Source organism: Poromitra crassiceps (genome assembly GCF_964638095.1).
Source record: "Poromitra crassiceps genome assembly, chromosome: 6".
In the NCBI taxonomy this organism is placed as follows: domain Eukaryota; kingdom Metazoa; phylum Chordata; class Actinopteri; order Beryciformes; family Melamphaidae; genus Poromitra; species Poromitra crassiceps.
Genome location: NC_139627.1, coordinates 47,088,849 through 47,112,481, shown reverse-complemented (window position 1 = coordinate 47,112,481; position 23,633 = coordinate 47,088,849). Strand labels below are relative to the sequence as shown.

General features: G+C 45.3%; 1 protein-coding gene and 1 pseudogene across 2 annotated transcripts in view; one reads left to right on the top strand and one right to left on the bottom strand.

Annotated features, from left to right (window-relative positions):
* LOC310778966 (interferon alpha/beta receptor 1b-like) overlaps positions 1-23,633 on the top strand; it is a 39,462-nt gene that overhangs the window by 3,424 nt on the left and 12,405 nt on the right. Inside the window, exons 2-4 of the mRNA XM_083639439.1 lie at positions 9,795-9,924; positions 11,093-11,283; positions 13,930-14,090. Of these exons, the coding sequence (XP_083495565.1) occupies positions 9,795-9,924; positions 11,093-11,283; positions 13,930-14,090 (482 nt within the window). The remainder of the gene's footprint in view (positions 1-9,794; positions 9,925-11,092; positions 11,284-13,929; positions 14,091-23,633) is intronic.
* Positions 19,918-22,221, bottom strand: LOC310778747 (outer dense fiber protein 2 pseudogene; annotated as a pseudogene). The gene has a single exon. The product of its transcript is annotated as an outer dense fiber protein 2 pseudogene (transcript).

The following is a 23,633-nucleotide window of genomic DNA, read 5'->3' as shown; positions in this document are numbered from 1 at the left end:
CCTCATGGCAGTTGAAACACAGTTTGTCCATAACACACAGGGAGGTTGCCAGCCAGCCAGGTGATGATGGAATTTAAATTTTTGGGTGAACTGTACCTTTAAGATTTGCTGCTTCCCCCCCCCCCCCCCCCCCCCTCCCGTCTTCTTTTGTGTGTGCTGCTTGTCAGACTAAGGGGACATTCAGACCAAAAGCGTTTTGGAGCTGCCAGCGTCTTTCTGCAATTCATTCTCTATGTAAGGATACGCTAGACGTGCTCCTCTTTTAATGAACGCACCTGGCGTTTAAACGCTGGTGGCGTCTCGTCTTTTTGGCGGAGCGCTGAAAAAGTTGAACATTAGAGGAAAAGCGCGCTGTTCGTCTTTTCCACTCCTACATTTTCTCCTCCCAGAGGGATCCTCAACCTCGCTGCTGCCAGAATTGACAATACTCTGGCTTTCATGTTGACAGTGAACAACATGAAACAGACAAAACTAGCTGGCTACCGTCCGTGTGGTCGTTGTGTGCTCAACTCTAGTGCGTACGACTGCAGGGGGAAATAAAACGAAGCCAAAAAAACGCTCCGTGCGCTGTGTTTTGTGCACAATGGAAGCGCCCTCGACATGATTTTCATAGCGTTCTGACTGAAAAAAAAAACGCTTTTGGTGTGAATGTCTCGTTAGTAAGCAATTATAAGAATCACTTTGGACTCCGGTGACTTGTGATGGGCATTTGTCATTATTTTATAGACTAACTTTTAATTGAATAATGGGAAAAAATCATCAATAGATTAATCAATAATGAAAACGAAACCATAATGCCTCCACCGGCACACAATCCACAATTCATTGTATTTATTTATTTAAGATAGGGACAATGCCTATGAATGTATTAATTAAGATTTGCATATTGTCATGACAACACTGACACATTCTGATTCAAAATACAAGTGTGTCAGGCTCTCATTTTGTGCCACAGATCCATTTGGATCAGGTTTGGAAAAAATGCCACTCCATCCATGCAGCTCTTTGCTGTTCACACTGAATTCATCAGATCTGTTTCACAATCACATCGTGAGGAAGAAATCTGAATTATTTTCAACTTCAGTGTGAATGAAGCCAGAGAGGCCACAGCTGCACTCCAGTCTGACCTTTACTCCAATGTTCTGTTTGTAGCTGCTGTCCACTCCACATCTCCCCACTGCTGCCGCCCTGTAAGTGAAATAAACTCAACAGCAGTGTCAGTACAGAAGTCTGTGAAATAATTCACAAAATAGCTGGCGAAACACAGCAAAGACAAGGAAAGTGATAGAGTATTTTTTATTTTAGACTGAGATCCCATGCTCCAGAACGGAAACGCAGCGTACAGAGGGCTCCTGAGGCTAAAGGAGACAAGATCAACACATTAATTCAGTCAAATATTAACCTCCGCTGGCCGAGAGAGCTCAACGCACTGCAAATACACAACCAAATAGACAAATGCACTGCGAATACACAACCAAATAGACTAACGCACTGCGAATACACAACCAAATAGACTAACGCACTGCGAATACACAACCAAATAGACAAACGCATGGCAAATACACAACCAAATAGACTAACGCACTGCAAATACACAATACAACCAAATAGTCAAACGTGCTACAAGTAGCACAGACGACAGCAGCATCTGTTTCCAGGGACACTTTTTGGTGTCCCACTGTCCCAGTGTGTGTCGCCTACTCGTCACTGGTGTTGGAAAATGAGCTAATAACGTCCAAAGCATTATTTGTCTATTTGGTTGAGTATTTGCAGCGTATTTGTCTATTTGGCTGTGTCTATTTGATGAAGATGTTTTCTTAATTAGCTGGTGTTTTGTCTTATTTGCATAGTCTTCTTAAGATGCAGTGAGCGGACCTCTCTCGGCCACCGTATTTTCCTCGTTACCTGACCGGGCGAGAGCGCCGAGTCATCGTTTCGCTTTGCGTCTCTCAGGCAGCTGGTGAGCCTGGCAGCTTGACCAGATTTCTGCTTATTTCTGTGATTCATCGGTGCAGTTTCGCCCACACAGGAGCCACACCTTCCTCATACCTGAGGCTTATTGACATGACGGAGCAATCCGTATCTGACGGGCAAAGGCCGAGAAGAAGAGAGGAGGCGCTTGACTTTATTGGGCTTTATTTTTAGAAGCCCGGTTGCTCGTCAAACATCAACACCTTGTCGTGCCAGTTTGATGCTAGCTGGTGCCAGACTCCTCTGTTCCTACAGTACAGTAGCCATTCCTTCTTGTTAGTTCAGGTCGTTAGGGCAGGTGAGAATAAACCTCCCTCTGGGGGGGGGTTTGGAGTGACTTTCCTCTCCCTGATCACAGAGGGCACACAGTAGAAGAGGCTATATGTAGGGACTAGGGTTTAGATTCAGAGTGGAGTGAAATATGTGTGATTTGAATTGTGTCGTGGGGGGAAAAAACACCAATATGAGACAGAGAACAGAAAGCACACCAGAGGCATAAAACAGGTTGAGTCAGAGAGGAAGATACGACTCAACCTTGTTGACCAAAACCTCGGGACTCCACTGTGACTCAACGAGGTGGCGCGCACACACACACACACACACACACACACACACACACACACACAGATACACACACACACACACACACACACACACACACATACACACACACACACACACACAGAGACACACACCCATCAGATATTTCCTGTCTGTGTATTGAGTCATGCGGAAGAGCAAAACTTCTTTAATCTATTTTTAACAGTTTCCCTCTATTCAGAATGGACTTGTGATGTCGAATGGCCTGAATTCAGTTCAGTTGTTTCTAGGCCCCTTTCACACAAGCATGTTTCAAAGGGCCTTACATAGCATCATCGCAGTATAGTACATCATCTGTCTACACACACAACATAGGTTACATACATCAAATACATACTACACATTTGACTAGATTACATCATGATACGATCCGGCACAAACATCCAGCATGTGTTTGGACTGTGGGAGGAAACCAGAGCAGGGTCAGTAAAAGTTAACCCATTGATACCTGATGCAGCATTTGCGTGTATATCCCTCATTATATATCCCTCATTCTAAAAACTGTAATTCCAAATTATTATCAGCACGTGAAACATGCCACAAGGGGCAGTAAAACCCTAGACAAGTGCTACAGCAATGTGAAAGCCACATATCGGTCGCTCCCAAGACCAGCCTTCGGCAAATCTGACCATCTCTCCATGTTTCTCCTGCCCACCTACTTACAGAAGAATAGACTATGTAAACCAGTCGTCCGCTCCATACAATGCTGGTCTAAGGATGCTGAAACACAGCTAATGGGGTGTTTTGACTCGACTGACTGGAATGTTTTTAAATCTGAGGACTTGGATCAATATTGCGACTCTGTTGTTTCATATATCAACTTCTGCATCGACTCCTGCATCCCGCGCAAAACGATCAAGCAACATCCCAACCAGAATCCATGGCTCAACTCCGACGTCAGAGCCAAATTAACTGAACGCGCTAACACTTTCAAATCCGGGGATGTCACACGCTAGCAAGATACTCGCTGGAGCGGTCAATAAAAGCTGCCAAGCGCTCCTATGGAGACCTGATTGAAGGCCACTTCAAGGAGAACGACCCTCGACGTATGTGGCAGGGCCTGAGCTCTGTCACCTCATACAAACCCAGGAGCCTGGCCATCACAGCCTGTGATGACCCCTCACTCCCAGATGTTCTGAACAATTTTTACTCCAGGTTTGATGCTATGAACACTGACCCTCCTGTCTTCACGCCCTCTAACCCCAGTGATCTGTCTGGGCTGACTGTATCAGAACATGAGGTCCGGAAGGTCCTGTCTAGGACCAAAGTCAGGAAGGCCGCCGGACCGGACGGCATTCCCCCCCGGGTCGCAAGATCCTGCTCCGAGCAGCTTGCCCCGTGCTCACTGACCTTTTTAACATGTCACTGCAGCGCCGTATTGTCCCTAGGAGTTTTAAAGAATCTATTGTAGTCCCGGTACCTAAGAAAACACCTGTTACATGTCACAATGATTACAGGCCTATTGCCCTCACCTCAGTGCTCATGAAATGTCTAGAGCGTTTAGTGCTGGACTACATTAAGCGTCAGATCCCTCCTTCTCTTGACCCCTGGCAGTTTGCCTATAGAAAAAATAGATCTGTGGAGGACGCCATTTCCTTAGCCTTGAACTCCGTCTACGAGCACCTAGACAAAAGTAAATCTTATGTCAGAATGCTTTTTATTGACTATAGTTCTGCTTTTAACACGGTCATTCCCTCACTCCTCATCCACAAACTGCAAAATCTTGGTCTGTGCGATGCTGTTTGTGAATGGATTTTTAGCTTTTTAACACATTCACTGCCAGACGTTTTTTTTTTACTGTAGTTAGCTTCTGCCAGAGGGGTTTTTTGAGGATTCTGGCTCATCTTTCAAGACCCGAGGATTCTTTTCTGCTAAGATTTTGTGAACACACAATATCTCAAAAGAACTAATAGAATGTGTGCTTTCTCTGTCTAAAAGAGTTAGTTTGTAGAGTTAGTAGTTATGTAAGCATTAGCAGTTGAATACAGCATGGTTTCAGCGTCAGAAAAATTATTCAGAGATAAACGGCTTTTTGTGAAATTCGATAGAACAGTCACTTTAACCATTCATTTTTGGCATCAGTAAGAGTCAGACATCTAAACAATAGTTTTGAACAGTAATCTCCTCCATAACAGCAGGAAACCCCCCTCTGCTTCCAACTCCTCCCTCCGTGTGTGTTCTCCTCCTGCCTCCCTGGCTCTCCAGCGGGCGTGTCACAACGAAGTTGCTGCTGCCTGGCTGCTGCCTGTTTGCACGGCCGCTGTTTGAGGAAGTCTGGGTGGACTCGCTCGTTTCGTGGAGTTTTGGTTGAGAGCTTTGATGCGATTCTGGTCATATTTATGCTGCGTGTTTCAAAGTGTGTTCCACCTGTAATCTATTATGCAAATTTGCAATCCCGCATCGCCAGCAATCAGCGCGAAAACGAAAGCGTTTTCCCCCATCCATTTTCATGAGAATGGCTGCTGGATGGACAGTGGACACTATTACATTTTTGCTGTGAAGTGCTTGCCTTCCTCTAGTCAGGAGAGCACTGTCGCCACTTAGTGGCTCGGTGGAATGGGTTGTAAACGTTCGGTGGCTCCAATAATTATATAAGAGATGTAAAAGGGTTAGATGCACATCCCACGGTCAAAAAAAAAAAAAACATTTTTTTGACGTATTAATACGTCATTGGCAGTCAACCGTTGGATTATTTTTGACGTATTAATACGTCATTGGCAGTGAACGTGTTAATTCAGAGACCCCAAAGAGTGAGGATCGGTAACAATCTGTCTGAGACTCTTGTCCTCAGTACCGGCTCGCCCCAAGGCTGTATTCTTAGTGCCTTTTTATTCACTCTTTTTACTCACGACTGTATTGCCCACTTCCTTAACAATCTGATTGTAAAGTACGCGGACGACACCACCGTCATTGGGCTCATAAGCTCAAATGACGAGTCCAACTACAGACTGGAGGTGGAAAATCTAGTCAGGTGGAGGGAGGCTAACAACCTCATACTTAACGCTTCTAAAACAAAGGAGCTCGTCATCGATTTCCGCCGCACTAAGGGACCCCACCATCCCATTCTAATCAACGGCTCTGAAGTCGAGATGGTTAGGGATTTTAAATTCACCATCTCTGATGACCTCACTTGGCACTCCAATACTAAAACAGTCATCAAAAAGGCTCAGCAACGGCTCTTCTTCTTAAGAAGACTAAAGCATTTTACCCACAACAGTCAGGTCCTCCTTAATTTTTATCGATGTATCATCGAGAGTATCCTCACCAGCTCTTTCACCATATGGTTTGGTAATCTTACTGTGAAGGAGAAAACATCTCTAAACAGAGTTGTGAGCCGTGCTCGCAGGGCAACCGGGGCCGACCTGCCTGCATTAGAAGAGCTCTACAGCTCTAGACTTCTGGCCCGTGCTTCTAGCATTGTTAGAGACCCCGCAGGTCATCCAGCCGCTAACCTCTTTAACCTACTTCCCCTCGGCAGACGCTACCGCTCTATAAAATGCTCTACCACTCGTTTTGCAAAGAGTTTTTTTCCAAGTGCGGTACGCAGTCTGAATGACCTTAACACATTGAGTGCCACAGCGCTTCAGTAAAATTGTCTGGAGCCTGTGCCAGATTCACTTCCATTCAGTTGAAAACAGCTATAGAATTTTTTCTATTAGGGCTATATTGACAGGGCTGGACTCTAATGAAACATTGGACACTCCTGCTTCTTCCAAAGAAGAAATTTTGTTTCTAGACAGTTCCATTATGAAATGACAGCCTCTGAAAGAAGAGCACTTTCAAGGGTTTTCTGCTGTCTTTTTTTACTTTTCAAGATAAAGTCACTTTTATGAATACTTTTTGCACTCTAATTTCAAGCACATTCACTGACTCTAGCTACTATTTTCTGATGTAGTGACATGGTGTAGTTCTGTGCAGCCTCCCCCCCCCCCCCCCCCCCCCCCCCCTGAGCTGCGGGCTCCTCCCCACACGCACAGTCTGTTTTCTCAGCCTCCGTTTTTGCCCGGATCCCAGCGCAACAAAGAAATGGCAAACGGGAGTTACGGGACTGAAGGAAAAGGTTTGGCCGTTCGGCTTCGGGTGCTGCCTTTCTGGCAGGGAATCGTGTGGAGAAACTATATGCAGACAGATGGACAGAAGCAGAAGAGCTCAGTTGTGGGCGCGGATGCAGCCAACTGTCAGCTGCAGACAGAGCAATCTATATGGCTCTGGCTGCAGCATGCATCGGTTTCCCCTTTGATCACGGCTTTCTCTGCTTTCTCCTGCACAAAGTAAAGGATCTGAGGTGGGTGGCGCAGCTCCCGTGTAGATGTTTAAGGTGGCGCCGTGTGATCCCTTGAAGGGATTCATGCTCACTGGCTGGGTACGACCTTAAACAGCAGAATTATGGAATAATATGAATTATGATTTTAGGACGTGCACAGACGTCCTTGGCACTCCTCGTTACTTTTTTTTAGGACGTGCACAGACGTCCTTGGCACTCAATGTGTTAATACCAAACGCTAGATCCTACACCCGCCAAGCTGTAGACCATGCCTTACTTTTTGTTGCTTTTCCTTTGTATAAGATGTCTTATACCTAACTGTACATGCAATGTTGCCTCTATGCATAGGCACTTTATCTTAATTCATGTGCACTTTAATTATCTTGCACTTTAAAACTTGAGCTGGTGAACTCGGTTCTATCCAATAGGCACTTGTCTCCTTTTATCTTTTTAAAATTTTAACCTTTTTATTCCTTTTATTCTTTTTACATGGTATCTAAATGTTTTTATATGCTGTCCTGTGATTTGTTATGTATGTTTTTTAAGCTCCTAGCACCCCAATTCCAATGCAGTCCCTACTGTAAATGGCAAATAAAGTGACTTGACTTGAGTTGTGTCTGTGTATCCCTTTAAGACGGTTTGCGGTCTTAAAGGGATACACACACAAATGCTGCATCAGGTCTCAATGGGTTAAGGCAGGGCAAGTTGATTGGCCAGAGCGCATTTCAGAAGATGTCATCATTTTCAAGATGCCCCCTCCTCGTCGCATCCACCCAAAACTACTACAGTAGCACAATTACTCCTGGAAGAAAACATTATTTTCGTTTTTTTGGTTGCCAGGCCAGTGAAAACAAGGGGCCAAGAAAACTCTGACCTACTGGCCCAGTGGGCCAGTGGGGAAACATTTGACATTGATCCCTGCTGGAGGAAACCCACGCAGACACGGGGAGAACATGCAACAAAGGAATGGGGTGCCAGATTCGAACGCACGACCTTCTTGCTGTGAGGCGACACAGTACACAATAAATTGACTTGAAAATACGAGTCTCTCTCTTACTAAGTGGACACAGGTGTGTTAGCCTACAAAGAGTCCACTTTGACTTTGCTTTAGTGCAGGCAAAACCAGGTTCCCCGAGCTCAGCTCTCATCACACATCACACAACATTAGAACATCGCCACTCTTCTACTTCTTCTCACTATTATTGTCTTCTCCTTTTGGTTTTCTCATTGGGCAATTTCATTGAAGTAATCTCATTGAAGTAATCTCTTCAACTTGGGTATTATAAAGCCCTGTCTGTCTGTAGAGTGCATTTCTGCGATATGGACCATCAAACATTCGACATGTGTTGTTTCTGTTGTTTATTCAACTTGGAGTAGGAATGACAATAATGTAGATTACGTAGCAGGAATAACATCAAATAACAAGATTATTGAACAGAGTTAGAAAACACCTGCAGTGTTTCCCACAGGATTTCGAGAATTTGTGGTGGGGGACCGCAGGCACCCTAGGGGGGTGCGGGGGCATGCCCCCCCGCGCGATTTTTTAAAACATTTTAAAGTAAAATGCATGAATTTGGTGTACTTTGAGAAAGCTTAAGAGCAAAATTAAAAGGCTAGATCTATGAAGAACATGTCATCATTACTGTGCTGTGGGTTTACAATGACAAACTAAATTTCTCCCTATAGGTCAGGGATACTCAACTTGCTTCGCCACTTTCGTGAAATGATAGAAGGCGAGGGGCCAGTTAATAAACAAACAATATACATTTTTCTGTAGCGGATTGTAGGTTTTTGGGGTGTCAGCCGGAGTTTAGGCTGACAGTGTTGTGCACACCGGATAGTTAGTTAGGTTAAGTTAGTTGGGTTAAGTACATACATAAGTGCCTGGGTGGCGAGCAGATGGCGGTATTTGACAATTTAGCAGCTAAATCATAGATTATTGAAAGATATTCCATATTCCAGACTGAAATGCTATAACAGAAGTATTGGCCAGAATGACATGAACATTTATTGGACACTTATTCAGCGGATATCTTGCATGTTGCGTTCAGGTGCACTGTAAAAAAAAAAAAAGGTTTTTTGGTCAACATCTTATTGTGGCGGTCAAAATATTATTGTGGCGGCCCGCCACAAATTCCTTTATGTATGGGAAACACTGCCTGGAAAAAGAAAACAAAAAAATAAACACATACACATGCTTTCTAGCGTTTTGAATATTTAACCATGTCTAATAAAAGTCCAAACATACAGTACAGAGTACAGTGAGTGCCTCATCTTCCATGGATAAATATTTACTCCAAAAATTGTATTGTATTATTATTATTATTATTATTATTATTATTATTATTATTATTATTATTAAGAAATAACACTAACCTTGCAAGGCAGCTGGATTCGCGCGAGAACGAGATCAAGACCACGTGAGAAATCCATCTTGCCATGCTCCAATCTATTGGTTGGCCAATGGCCAGTGGTTCGGACCAATCAGCGTCCGAGGAAGGAAGAGGCGGTCCTAAGTGGTTGAAGTTAACCTGTGATAGACAGATGGTTCATCCAATCACCTGCCAAGTACTTCTTTAGTGCCTGCCCTTTTTAACCGGTTTCCAAGACCTAGTTCCCACATGGTTCTGTGAAACAAACCATACGGCAGCATCACATTAAAATAACACCACAAAAGCAACCATAACATTCAAAGACCATGCATAGGCACAGTCATAAAACTCAATAATGTAATAATTACTAAGTTTACAGGAAGTTACGATTAGTGGTAGAAGTTAGTGGTAGGTAACCTTTACTACATTCAAGGGAAACGTATTCCATTTCCAGGATTATTATGCGAGCAACTGCAAATGTTATGGTTTATGTTAATGGGGAAGTCATTACAATAACAGTTGTAGCGCCTCCACTGATTAACATGGGCTGGTCTTCTGATGCAACCTTTCTCCTTGTTTTCTTTCAGCTGGAGCGGAGCTGGCCCAACCGCACAATCTGACCATGATCACCATGAACACGCAGTTTGCTTTGAGCTGGGCCTGGGACCACACAACTGCAGCCGACCACACCGTGACCTTCAGCACACAGTACCTCGCGTAAGTCTCACCCTCACACGCTCACAGCCCAGGCAGGGACTCTCACTCGCTTGCTAACGTGGGCTCGTCTGCTCGGCAAGTGTGTGATGTCTGACAGCCTTGTGTGTGATGTCTGATCTTCTCACAGTCTGACAGCCTTGTGATCTTCTTACAGTCTGACAGCCTTGTGTGTGATGTCTGATCCTCTCACAGTCTGACAGCCTTGTGTGTGATGTCTGATCCTCTCACAGTCTGACAGCCTTGTGGATTAAGAAGAAGTCTTTAGGTTTATAGATGCTCATTAGGATCAGGAATCAAATCTACTAACTCTAAGATGGAAAACCTCCTGGCTTGTTTACCGTACATCCTAGCAAGCCAATACCAATGCTAGCCGAGACACAATTCTGCACAGACCTTTATTTATTAGCATTACATTACATTGTGATTGTATGGAATCATGAACCCCAACGTGTTTTCGGGTTCACCATCATCATTGGCGGCAAAAATGGCTCCACAATGAGCAAGTCACAGGAAAAGTCTGTGTAAAGGCAGTGGAGGACCAAAACTAGGGATGCACCGATCCACTTTTTTCACTTCCGATCCGATTCCGATACCTGAATTTGGATATCTGCCGATACCGATATTATGCCGATACCAATATTTTTCTTGAATATACAGTATAGGCAAGATTTGGCCAATTAAATATTTTTTTTTAAATATACCTTGCAAAAAGCAGACAAAATTAAGAAATTATACAAAGCAAAGAAGGATACTATTATACATGGGCAAATTACGGCCAGCGCCCGCGCTGGAATTGCAATTTTGTTTTTTTCGGTTTTTTCCCCGATTCCGATCCGATCCGTGAATTAGTGCCAATATCGTCACCCGATACCGATATTGGATCGGATCGGCCCCATCCCTAACCAAAATACCCCCTGAAAAATTCAATACATCAATGCAAGATTACTGAATACTTCAAAGGTGATTTAAAAAAATCATCAAGTAGACAAGTGAGTACTAGGTGTAACAAGGCAGATTGTATACATTCCTAGATTTGATTGTATCTTCCCTTACATGCTGTTTCAATTGCGACAGCCTTTCTCAAATCAGGTTTGTTTGTCTCAAATGAAAATGCTGCTTGTTGCCACAGCAAACATCTGATGATTTCTGTTTCCTCGCCCCCATCCAGGAAGTACAAGCTCAAGTTCAAGAGGAAGAAGTTGGACTGGACCACGGTGTGTGCGGGGACGCCGCACACGCGCTGTGACCTGACCACTTCAAACCTGCACTACCTGGGCATCTACGTGCTGCGCGTCCGAGCCCAAGCAGGCGAAGATCACTCCGACTGGGTCACCAGGGACTTCTGCCCCGATAAAGAGGGTGAGTCTGACTGGGTCACCAGGGACTTCTGCCCCGAGAAAGAGGGTGAGTCTGACTGGGTCACCAGGGACTTCTGCCCCGATAAAGAGGGTGAAGTCCGACTGGGTCACCAGGGACTTCTGCCCCGATAAAGAGGGTGAGTCCGACTGGGTCACCAGGGACCTCTGCCCCGATAAAGAGGGTGAGTCCGACTGGGTCACCAGGGACTTCTGCCCCGATAAAGAGGGTGAGTCCGACTGGGTCACCAGGGACTTCTGCCCCGATAAAGAGGGTGAGTCCGACTGGGTCACCAGGGACTTCTGCCCCGAGAAAGAGGGTGAGTCCGACTGGGTCACCAGGGACTTCTGCCCCGATATAGAGGGTGAGTCCGACTGGGTCACCAGGGACTTCTGCCCCGATATAGAGGGTGAGTCCGACTGGGTCACCAGGGACTTCTGCCCCGAGAAAGAGGGTGAGCGACAGGAAAGAGAGAATCAGAATCAGGATCACTTTTATCGCCACAATATTCAAGATTACATACAAGGAATGTGTCTTAGTGTAAGTACAGTATGCAGGTCATATCAATATTCAGAGATTAAAAAAAATACAATATCTAAAAGACTAAAGCACAACATTGGAGGTGCAGTCCAATATATACAATACAGTATATACACTGATAGGAGGAATGTTAAGTAGGCATAGGCAATAAATAGGAATTTGCACTCCAACTTAAATTAAATAAGCATTTACAGTCCAAGCGGTGTGCCATGTCGTTAAGAAGAGTAGTCTAATGGAGTAGAAAGTTACGTGGGGATGGGGGGTTGGTAGTGTGTTCAGGGGGTAGTGTGGGGATGGGGGGTTCATCTGTGTTCAGGGGGTAGTGTGGGGATGGGGGTTCATCTGTGTTCAGGGGGTAGTGTGGGGATGGGGGTTCAGGGGGTAGTGTGGGGATGGGGGTTCAGGGGGTAGTGTGGGGATGGGGGGTTGGTAGAGTCCTTAGTAGAGGGGGCTTTCAGGCCTTGTTGATGGGGCTGATGGCAGATGGGATGAAAGCTGTTGTTGTGGAAGAGGAGTGGACGGAGGGACACTTGGTTCATGCAGATAACTTTGCATGAAATATACATGACTTTACTCGCGAGACGATGACGGTGTTTGTAGCTCAGTTGGCGCAGCGCAGACCATCAAGAACAAGGCAATCGCACTGCAGTGGAGAGAGAAAATACTTTGTAAAACCACGGAGAGACACTTATGTAACCGGTATTTGCTCAGTGAGCCGCATTGTTGGGAAAGGTAACGTATCTCTGGTCGCCGATTGTTAAACAGAAACCGCATCGTTTGATTATTCAAAACATGCAAAGGGCATGGCGAGCAAACAGACATGGGAAACATTTCAGTCACAACCGTCTCCAACACGCCTAAATACAGTTTCACCAACCGTCTCCAACACGCCTAAATACAGTTTCACCAACCGTCTCCAACACGTCTAAATACAGTTTCACCAACCGTCTCCAACACGCCTAAATACAGTTTCACCAACCGTCTCCAACACGCCTAAATACAGTTTCACCAACCGTCTCCAACACGTCTAAATACAGTTTCACCAACCGTCTCCAACACGCCTAAATACAGTTTCACCAACCGTCTCCAACACGCCTAAATACAGTTTCACCAAGCTTATAATGTCACACAGGGAGACTGTAGGCAACACAAAGTCAATGACGTCTCATATTGCAGTGTTGCCCATGCAGGGATAAGGAGTAGCACCTAAACCTAGTAAGCTCAAAGCATCTATCTGGCAACCATCTTTTTCTTGCTTTCTTGTTTGCAAAATAGTTTTGAGAGGACAGTCAGACAGTAGTGAAAAGTGCTAAACTAAAGAAATTGGATTCCACACAAAGACACATTTGTTGTGATGTGATATGAAAATAGGCAGGCCAATCGGAGACCATTAGCTACTTTCTGATCCGGCTGCTGGAGTGAGATGTTTGGATTTGGAAGCAGCATTACTTGCAGCAGAGAAATGGAGAACTGAAAAGAAGCAGCCTGCGACGTCCTGTCGGTGAAACTCCTCACTGTCAGGTGAAAAGAAGCAGCCTGCGACTGCACATGTACAATTGGGTACAATTGGGGATAAAAGAGTGAAATACAAACGTTTTACTAAGCAGCAGCAGTGAGCAGCGCCACGTCCAGAGAAATCGTTTGGTTTTCTTTGGTATAAATTGACCACAGACCGCCGGCTGGTTGGTCAACATGGGCGTCACTGTGCTGTTGGCAGTTCACTGACCTCATGGTGTTAACAGGATTTCTGGATATATTGGAAGAATTAGATTTTTCAAACACTACCTCTTGCTCCCTACCTGGGGCGATTTCCGCGAATTCGCGGGACGAGATTACATACAAAGTCAAGGCAAACGCGAGAGTAGATGTGATTTTGGGCGGGGCGAATCGTGCGAGTGATGCGATTTCCGCTCATCGTCCGTTTGAGTTGAAAGCGAGCAAATGCGCACGAGTGAAGCTGAACGCACAGTCCCCCGAAACCCAAACCAAATGCTTTAAAAAAGCAAAAGAAAACGTAGAGAAAGAGCAGAGCACAAAATGTCATGCCATTATCCCAACTCTCTGGGTTCTGTCCCTGGCTCTCATGTCTCGTCCTCCTCCCCTCTCCAGCTGCCCTCGGCCCTCCATCCAAAGTGGACCTGGCTGCAGCCGGGAGCCTGCTGGACGTTTCCATCAGCGACCCACTGACCAGCACCAACGGCTCCATGAGGGACCTCGTGAAACACATTTACTACCGGATCATCTACTGGGAGCGCTCCATAGACACGCAGGTACTCCCAACGCTAAGCACAACCCAACTGATTTGATTTGGCTCTCTTGCTAAATTGTGCATACTTGTTAAAGCCGCTGGAAACCAAAAATAAATGTGTTTGAGTTTGTCACACCACAGAAAGATATATATATATATATATATATATATATATATATATATATATATATATATATATATATATATATATATATATATATATATATATATATATATATATACTGTATATATATATATATATATATATATATATATATAGACGGTTTTCACGGAATCGTCAGTCCTGCACTTGAATGTTTTTTTTCTTTTATGTCCATAGCAAACACTGCAACAGGAAGTGAGCGGGGGTTCAATTTAGAATGTTTTTGTTGTCAATTTAAATGGTCTATATATATATATATTAGGGGTGGGGGAAAAAATCGATTCACCTAAGTATCGCGATTTTTAATGTCACGATTTTTTGGATCGATCTTTTATTCCAGAATCGATAATCGCAAATTAAAAAAAAAAAAAAAAAATTTTTTTTTTTTTTTTTTTTTTTTGGGTGCTTGCAGTCAGGCCACTCACTGAACAGCAGGCCAGGCGCCGCCTACTGGTTTACTAGTGGTTTTATTACTTTATTAGTTAGTCTGAAGTAATAATTACACTTCAGGGTTAAAGTGGGTGCATCTCATTGTAAAATTGGACTTCAAACGGCCCAAATCTGGCTTCAAACGGCCCAAATTTCACGCGCTTTGGCCCATATCGGCCTGGCCTGCTTGGTATCTAATGCCCGGCCTGAATTATGATCCCAGTCCGCCCCTGTTTTTAACTATATCGCCCAGCCCTACTCATGATATATAATATACAGTCTCTAGTGTATGATTCAACTTTTCCCATGTTCTAATCTAGTGTAAAAAAGCAAACAAACTGAAAAAAGAAAAGAAAAAAATAAACAAAAATCGCAATAAATCGTAATATCGAATCGCAATAATCGTAGAATCGCAATACTTAAGAATCGCAATATAAATCGAATCGGCACCCAAGAATCGTGATAGTATCTAATCGGGAGATAAGTGAATCGCCACAGCCCTAATATATATATATATATGGATACGGTTACTCAAAATAATGCACAGACTTTGTTGTGAGCAGTTTCATGTAGGAACTATTTTCTTTTGCAGTCTCATGTAGGAACTAGCCAGCAGCTAGCGGGTGTAGTTCAGTCAAAAGAAAATAGTTCCTCCATGAAACTGCTCACAACAAAGTCTGTGGATTATCTTGAGTAACCGGGTCATGATTTCTGGAAAGAGACATTGCTGTTGAGTTTTCCAAATGTATTTCTTTGGCACTTTGAGCGCCACAAGTCGAGTGGCATCCAGTTCCATTGTATTGGAGAGAAGGCAGAAACTCCGCGGCCGATATCTCCAAAACTCAGGCAACTAACACAAGACGATATAGATGGATAAATAGCACTACAGGTGAGAGGGAATATATGCATTTTGGATTTTAGGGTGAGCTTGTTCCTTTAAACAGGCCAGGCAGCTGAAGCACCATTTAGAAAATCCCCCCAAAGTTTCTCCTGCTCACACTTCCCTTTTTCTCTGGTCCCTGAAGACCTCCCCCCCCACACACACACACACACACACACAATAAAACGCGTAAAAGCGCAGCCGGCGTAAAAACAACACCTGCTTTGTGTGTCTGCAGAGGTTTATTGTTTGTGCCGTCTCGTGCCTGAAACGCCTAGCAGAGGTTTCCTGTCACTCCTGTGATGCCGTTGAATCTTGCATGTTTTGTCTGGTGCTGCCATCATTTCCTGTCAGCGGCTCTGTCTGGAAACCAGTGGGACGACTCCCAAGCACAAAAACAAGACAAGCAATCACAAACGTGATTGCTTGAGAAAAAGCCTGGACATTTCACTTCCATCACATTACAAATCGCATGTACTTTAGAGGGACTAACATACAGTAGGTTCTTAAGGAGGGCAACAATTGCATTTCTCCTTTGGAGGTCAATAGAGTATCACAAAACGATGTGAAGCAATAAATAACACTAAATTAAAAGCGATACATGTGGGAGGGGATGATCTGCTTATCTCACAATACAATTTTGATAAGCATTATGGGCTTCATGATTCCATACAACCACGATACAGTATGTGTTACGGCGCGCTTTGAACGTGTTCACCTCATCTCATTACTATCATATTAATTAATGTGGCATCGTTCGTCTAGGGCTGGGGTGCCCAACGTTTTTACGCTTCAGATCTACTTTTACATTTTCCAACATCGCAAGATGCTTTTTATACGCAAAGGTCACTTGTTCCACCAAACCTGAATGAACATTTTCATTGTTGGGTTTTAAACTTGTGCGAGCACAGGTCAGCAATGCTAGCTCTAGTGTGGTAAGCATGCTTATCCCCGCTCCTCTCAAAAAAGGTACTCTATTGTTTAAAGCACAAATTCCCTATTATGCCAGGCAGGACGTGTGTTACTGATGACATCATCTGGTGACCACTGATGACGTCATTTGTCCTCAGGGTTGTGAGTCAGTCAGTCTGTTCAGACAGACCCACATTTAGGGCGGCAGCCAGCTGTTGCTGTGAGTGATGTCATCAGTGAGTGATGTCATCAGTGATGTAACAAGAGCAAATTGTGATGTCATCAGTGATGCCACTCTTTGACCTCTGGATTGTCAGTCAGTCAGCTAGCTTCCGACCTCTTCAGACAGAGCCAGATGTAGGCCGGCAGCCAGCTGCCTGGCAGAAATATTCTGGACCAGTTGAATTGACGTGGCAGCCTCCAGAGGAAGACGTGGCCTCCAGAGGAAGACGTGGCCTCCAGAGGGAGCCAAGCCAGCTGCTGAAAGTGATGTTGTCCAACATGGTCCCCCGAGGCTAATCCCAGCACCACCATGACTAACTTATTCTGGGAAATCTGTAATTGATCTTTTATCACTTTTGTCAGACCTCCATACCATGAACAAATTGCTTAAGCAAAACAACAGGAAACTAAAGAGTTAGCCAGCATTCTGACTCACTGCATCTAAAAACTGAGCTTTTCTAGCTCATTTAGTTCTATCATTTCTAGCATGATCCTTACTAATCTCTCTCCTCCCAGGTTCCTGCCTAAGGAGCAACCTAAGTAGCTTATTGAGGAGTTGGCAGCAAACATTAGGCCCCCAAGGTCAATATTAGTCGATACGAGCTTTCAAAAAATAAATTCTGTTTGGGCCATGGAGACAATTTATTGTCTGTAAACCAAATCGTGATGTTATTGAATTCCTAATTTAGAATGGTCTGCAGCCTATTCTCATCCTTGTCAGAAAGAAGCTAGGATAGCTGGCAGACATTTTATTTGGGCACAATAAATAGTCAGTTATTTTATGTCTGTAAACATTTCCATCATTCAATATCTTTCAGTACTTGAGCACTATAAGAATATAACAATATGGTCTACAGTTGATCAAAAGTAGACAAAATCAGCAGTGCAGCACTGAGATACCTGAATGATCGTACAACCAAGCCTGTCTAAGCAGGGTTTGAGCAGCTTCATCATGGTCATCAATATTTGATCCATTATGTGCACATAATAGTTTGTTAGACCTGCAGATATTTAACATGATGGAAAAAGACAGAGAGAGAAAGGCCTGTGTAACACAGCTGGTGTCATCCTTCAGGATGGCATGGACAAATGTTTCTTCACAACCACATTGTGTTTCTCTAGCACACAAGCTTCATCTTTTCTCCTGATGTGTAGCTGTGATCCATCAGTGCATCTTCATGGTTTGGTCACGCTGACAGTGCAACAGTTGTCTGGTCAGCCTCTGCATCGCTGTGTCCGTCATCTGCTAAACAGAAGAACACAACCAGTTTAGCATAAAACATACCCAGACTATCTCACAAGTAACTTAACACGCCAAGCTAATATCTCAAATGACGTGATCACAACACCTGTAGTGGTCATTCTAATCATATTGCATTGGTCTCAAATTTTATAAATGCCCTGTGCTATTAGTGATCAATATAACAGAGACATGGGAGGATTTAAGCCAGTTTGCTAGACCAGCTTTATGTGAGAGCAAAGCAGAGGCATAGTGAAGGGTAAATGCAAGTAAACACAGTTCACTCACCTATTTTCAGATCGTATCAATCAAGTACTGAAACAAGGTGGGTAAACTACTCGCCTTGGATAGTTTACCCACCTCTGTATTTACCACTACACCCCTGTCACACAACGTTTTAGGACTCACTACTGTAACAGCTACATAGCCAGCTGTGAGCTAGCTAACGTTAGCAACCAAAGTCACAGCACCTTTAGTCTCGCTTGCCAGCTTGCCGTTCCGTGAGAGGAGTCTGGCTGCATGGAAACAGGCTGCTGGCATAAGCCCTCCCCTGCTCTACAGCTGCTCTCCCATTGGAGGCGTCCATTTCAGTCGCTGCCAGATTTCCGCTCCCTGCTTACAAGCTCGGTCATTGGCTCCGACCATGTCAATCAGAGCTGCTTCCGCTCCCTCCTCCCTGTGTGTCGCTGTAAATGTCGCTGGCCGCCGAAGTGAAAACAACAACGCTAACTAGCTAGCAAGCTAACGGCAGAAACCTACACTCTAGCTCGTTGCTACACGCTGAAAACGGCAAGTTTTGATGAAGATTTAGATTGTTGGAAACTATTTTCCAAGGGCACTGCCGCTATTAAGCACCGCCCAAGATGAGTGTGATTGGTTAAACCAAACGGAGCATTTTTTCCCGGAATTCCAGAATGTGGGCCCGCACTGCCAGACTCCTCTCACGGAAGGGAGGGGAGGCTGGCAAGCGAGACTGCAGCACCTTAGGTAATTCAGAAATTAGCTATGTGCTGTAGCTTGCTAACCCAGTTAGGTAGCTGTTGGTGGTGGGAGTAGAGTGAGCAAGTCCTAAAAGATTGTTTTAATAAACGAGAGAGAGTTGAGTTTACAATCTGTGGTTAAGCTAACAACTAGCGTTAGCGGTCTCTAGCCGTACCTAGATTACGTTACATTGATTGTATCAGTGACGATGGCTGACGTTAGAAGCAACTTACGTGTTATAATTGGTTATTTCTCCGGTGGGTCGGATTGCCAGATGCAGCTGATGGTTTCCAGCGCAAAAACCAGCAAAATGCACACAAAACCGCCCAAGCAAATGCAGGTTTTTTGGAAACAACCTGGCAACACAGAGTGATGCGTGCTACCTAAAAGCACATTGTTTTTGTTTACATGGTGATGAACATAAATATTGAGATAGAAAATATGTTTTAACCAGGACTTTGATGGGTGAAATGCATGTACAATGGAAACTGTTAGACCTATAAAACTGCTCTAAAACTCCATATGGGGGGGGGGGGGGGGGACATATAATACTGCTATAAGCTATACCAGCTGCTATAAAAAAAAAGATCGGCATGACGACACCCCCCCCCCACACACACACACACGCCCAATAGAAGACAGAGGTGGGGGCTCTTATGTGACATATGCATATTTTAAATTTTATGATATTCGAGTACACACACACCCTCACAAAGTGTTAAAGTGTGTTAAATATGAATGTATTGTATTATAGTATTATAATCAAATGTTTTATTAAATTCAAGTACTTGGTAAATAATTATTTTCTCTGGCTTAAAATCCATACTGTTCATCCATTACAGTATATCCTTCATACTTTTGGCAGTATGGCAGTGAAGTTGAACATTTCAATCTCGGTGGTGTTAAAAAAGGTCTTAAAAAGTCTTAAACCTTGATTTCGTTCTCAAATTTGTGAATTTGAGAAACTTTCAAGGTCCCATGGGAACCCTGGGAATATATTTGCAGCTGCACTGGCCAGTCTGTCAGGTTGGCGAGGGGGCGTGCAGGGAGCTGCTGAGGGCCAGGTCTCCAAACACATTGGCATAGGAGGTTTTGAGGAAATGGATGTAGTTCTGCAGGCTGCGGTTGGTGTGGTCTGCATGCTCCAGGCGACCCTCCATCAACTCTTTGCTAGATCGCAGCTGGTTGATTTCTGAGGTAGTCCTGCTGAGATGGGTCTTCAGTTCCAGTATCTTGGATTGGGTGGAGCGTCCTTTGGTCGCATCGTGTTCTCTGGTTTCAGAAACCTGTTGGTGAGCCTCGTCGAGAGCCTCTTCTAGCTTGCGGCCCAGCAGGGTGAACTCCCTTGTCTTCTCTTCCAGACAAAGCTGATTGCTGTGGAGGATCTCTTCCCCTTTGTCTCTTCCCCTTTGACTGCAGGCCTCCTCCAGCTTCCTCTCCAAGGTCTCCACCGGGGGCTGAAGCTGCTTCTTCTCCAGCAGCACCAGGTTCTTCTGCCTCAGCAGCTCCACCTGGTTGCCTTGAGTCTCCACCTTCATGCGGGGATCGGTCAAGGCATTGACGAGCTCCATACCGCGTTTCTCCCGACTGCGCTCCTGAGCCTCCTGCAGCTGGATCTCGGAGCGCAGTAAGGCTTCGGGAAGAGTCTCCAGCTCCACCAGCCAGCCCTCCTCTATCTCCCGCTCTGCCTGCCTCGGCCATGTCTTCCCAACCGGGTTTTTATAGCCATCCAGCAGGCTTTCATATTGTGTGAGCAAGACCTCCATTGCAGACAGCCTGGCCTTCAACGTCTGGTTGTGTAGTTTGGCGGCGGTGCTCTCTGCGGTCACTCCATGTAGGTGCTCCAGCAGGGCATCTCTCTCCACTCTGCCTTTCTCCTCTCTGCTGCACAGCTGCTCGCTGAGTTCTGCCACATGGCTGTTTAAGACAGACAGTTCAATCTCCAGCTGGCTCTTGTCTTCCACTTCTTGTGTATGACGACTTCGCCAGGTCTCAGCATCCGACACGGCATGCGCCACTTGCCTCTCCACCTCCAGCAGCTGGGCACCGAGCTGGCCCGCAGTGTCCTCGCTGCACTCAGCTCGGAGTTTCTGGGCTCGTGTGGCTAGTTTGAGAGCCTCTCGGTCCGCACCGGCCTGCTGCTTCAGCCTCGCCAGCTGCTCCGTCAGATGCTCTGTTTGCCCCTTCTGCCGGGTGGCTGCTCGCTCCAGGTTCTTGATCTGCACAGCAAGGCGGTTGTTCTCAGCTTCTTTGCTGCAAAGCTGTCGTTGCAGATGCGCCCTCGTGGACTCCAGGGCCTTGGTCAAGTCACCTGTGGTCTTGGCATTTTCCTTCTCAGTATCTAAATATTTGGAGAGCTGACCCACTTCTCTCTCTTTCTCTTGCAGTTTCACCACAAAATGTGCATTTTCCGCCTCCGTGTCCGTCAGTCTCTTGAATGTGTCCTGTTCTGCCAGACGCATTGACTCCACCTGGCATCTGTGCTGCTCTCGGAGAAAGTGGCGGAGAGATCTGTTTGTTCCCTCAAACATCCCCAGCCTCTGCAGCAACATCTCCTTCTGATGGGTGAAGACAGAAGACTCAGAGCCTGACAGCCGGCCGCCACAGGAGCCCTCCATTTTGGAGACAGACTCGCGCAGGGCGGACACTCGCTTGACGGCCGCTCTCCCGTCTGTCTCCACCTCCATCAGTTTCTTAAGAGCATCTTTGTCTGGCATACCATCTCTTTCCAACCTGTTGCAATCCATCTCCTCCAGCACCTTCTCCATGGAGTGGTGTAAGCAGGTGTTTTTGCGCTTGGTCACCTCCAGCTTCTTGGTCACCTCAGCCAGCTCCTCCTCCTGCTTTGCGATCACCCGCTGGGAGACACTCAGCTGCTCCTTCCTCTGTAGCTCCACCACGCACTTCAAGGACCTGACTTCAGTCACTAAGCTGTCGATCCTCTTCTCATACTGGCTAATTCGTCCGTGCAGCACTTCCTTGGACGAGAGGTCGGCCAATCGCAGCGCAGACTGGTAAGCCTCCGCATCGGGTTCGGCAAGCGGTGTGATCTCAAGGCGATGAGTCGTCCGCTCCCATTTGTACATAGAATCCTGCACGGACGCCTTTCCTGGTGTGATCCATGGCACTCGTGGTTTGACCTTCACCATGGGATGCAAGGCTCCTCTGTCACACTTGGTCTTCAAGGCTCCTCTGTCACACTTGGTCTTCCCCTGAGGCGTCATGACAGCACTGGTCCGTTGGCTCTTCACATCGGCTGATGTGGTGTCATTCACATGCATGTGAAGCGGTGGTGAGCTTGAACAGATCCTCATTGCTTCTCTCATGTGAGAACCCAAAATATAGTCGAGAATACTGCAAACTATTTTTCATCTTCAAAGCAGCGTGCTTTTAATATGCATGCAAGATGCTGGAAGCGTGGATAAACTTCAACAGGTAGGGACACTTATAGCCTCTTCAGCGAATGATTTATGACATCACTGATGATGTCACAATGCCTCGAGGAGGAGGGATATAGAGCTCAAGAGGCAGGTGACTTTACGTGTCGTAATTTGCCCCGGAAGTAAGTTCCGCATCCATTTTTTACATTACATTACGTTACATCATTTGGCGATGGATACTGGTTTAGCTCTGTTTTTTTTTCAAAGTGTTATTTACCCAGGGAAAGCTGAGTGAGCACATTTGCTTTACAGCAATGTGCAGGTGGCTGTTGAGGGAGTTAGTCTTTCTCATTCATTTCCCCGCACGTCTTCACTGACCTTCCAGTCTGTAACTTCTAGGCTACCGCCCGCCTGGTTAATCTAGTCTTATCTGAGAAGAGACAGACAAACTGAGACAATCTGTCCTTCTGTCAGATTGTTGCAGGTGGAAGTATTAGATTAGTGCCACAGCTGTGTGCCTGCCACAGTCTTTGTTCTCTCTCTTTTACACCGCAGATCAACCACAACCCAGCATGCCTCTGAGCTATATGTGTGTGTGTGTGTGTGTGTGTGTGTGTGTGTGTGTGTGTGTGTGTGTGTGTGTGTGTGTGTGTGTGTGTGTGTGTGTGTGTGTGTGTTTTGCACAAACATGGTTCCATCCGCAGTTCTTTCCTTTGTTGCACTGTACAAACGTGTTGACTGAGAGCTACACTTTGAGAAAACCGGAAAGAAAGGAACACTATGTGCCAGAGACGCCACATTTCTTCCTGAGAACTACCAACTGATGGTTAAAAAAAAAAGTAGGCTTTACGTTGCTTAAGCAGAAGATTGAGGTTACCACCTCTTTTGGTGCAGGTGAACTTTCTCTACCAGTGAAATGAAATGTGTAACTGTTATGGTCAGAGTCATTCAGTCAAAAATGTTAACAGCTTTTAGCAACTACCACCCCACTAGTCCTTCCAGTACCACTACTGTATTATTGCTTACCAGGACCGGAGGCAGTGGCTCTCTAAGACATGAACCCGGTGCGGACAAGCAGAGCCAGAACGACCACCAGCATCACAGAAGACAAATGTTCAGACAGAAGCCAAATACTGCTCTCTTTCGGCTGTCATAGGCAGCCTGGCTGTGTGGAGGAGAAGGTCCTATGTGTACCCTTATGTGCCCATGAACTGTCTAATCTGTTATATTTGATTCCTTGTAATTTTAATATAATTTGTGGACTTAAACAAATAGTGTGTGTGTGTGTGTGTGTGTGTGTGTGTGTGTGTGTGTGTGTGTGTGTGTGTGTGTGTGTGTGTGTGTGTGTGTGTGTGTGT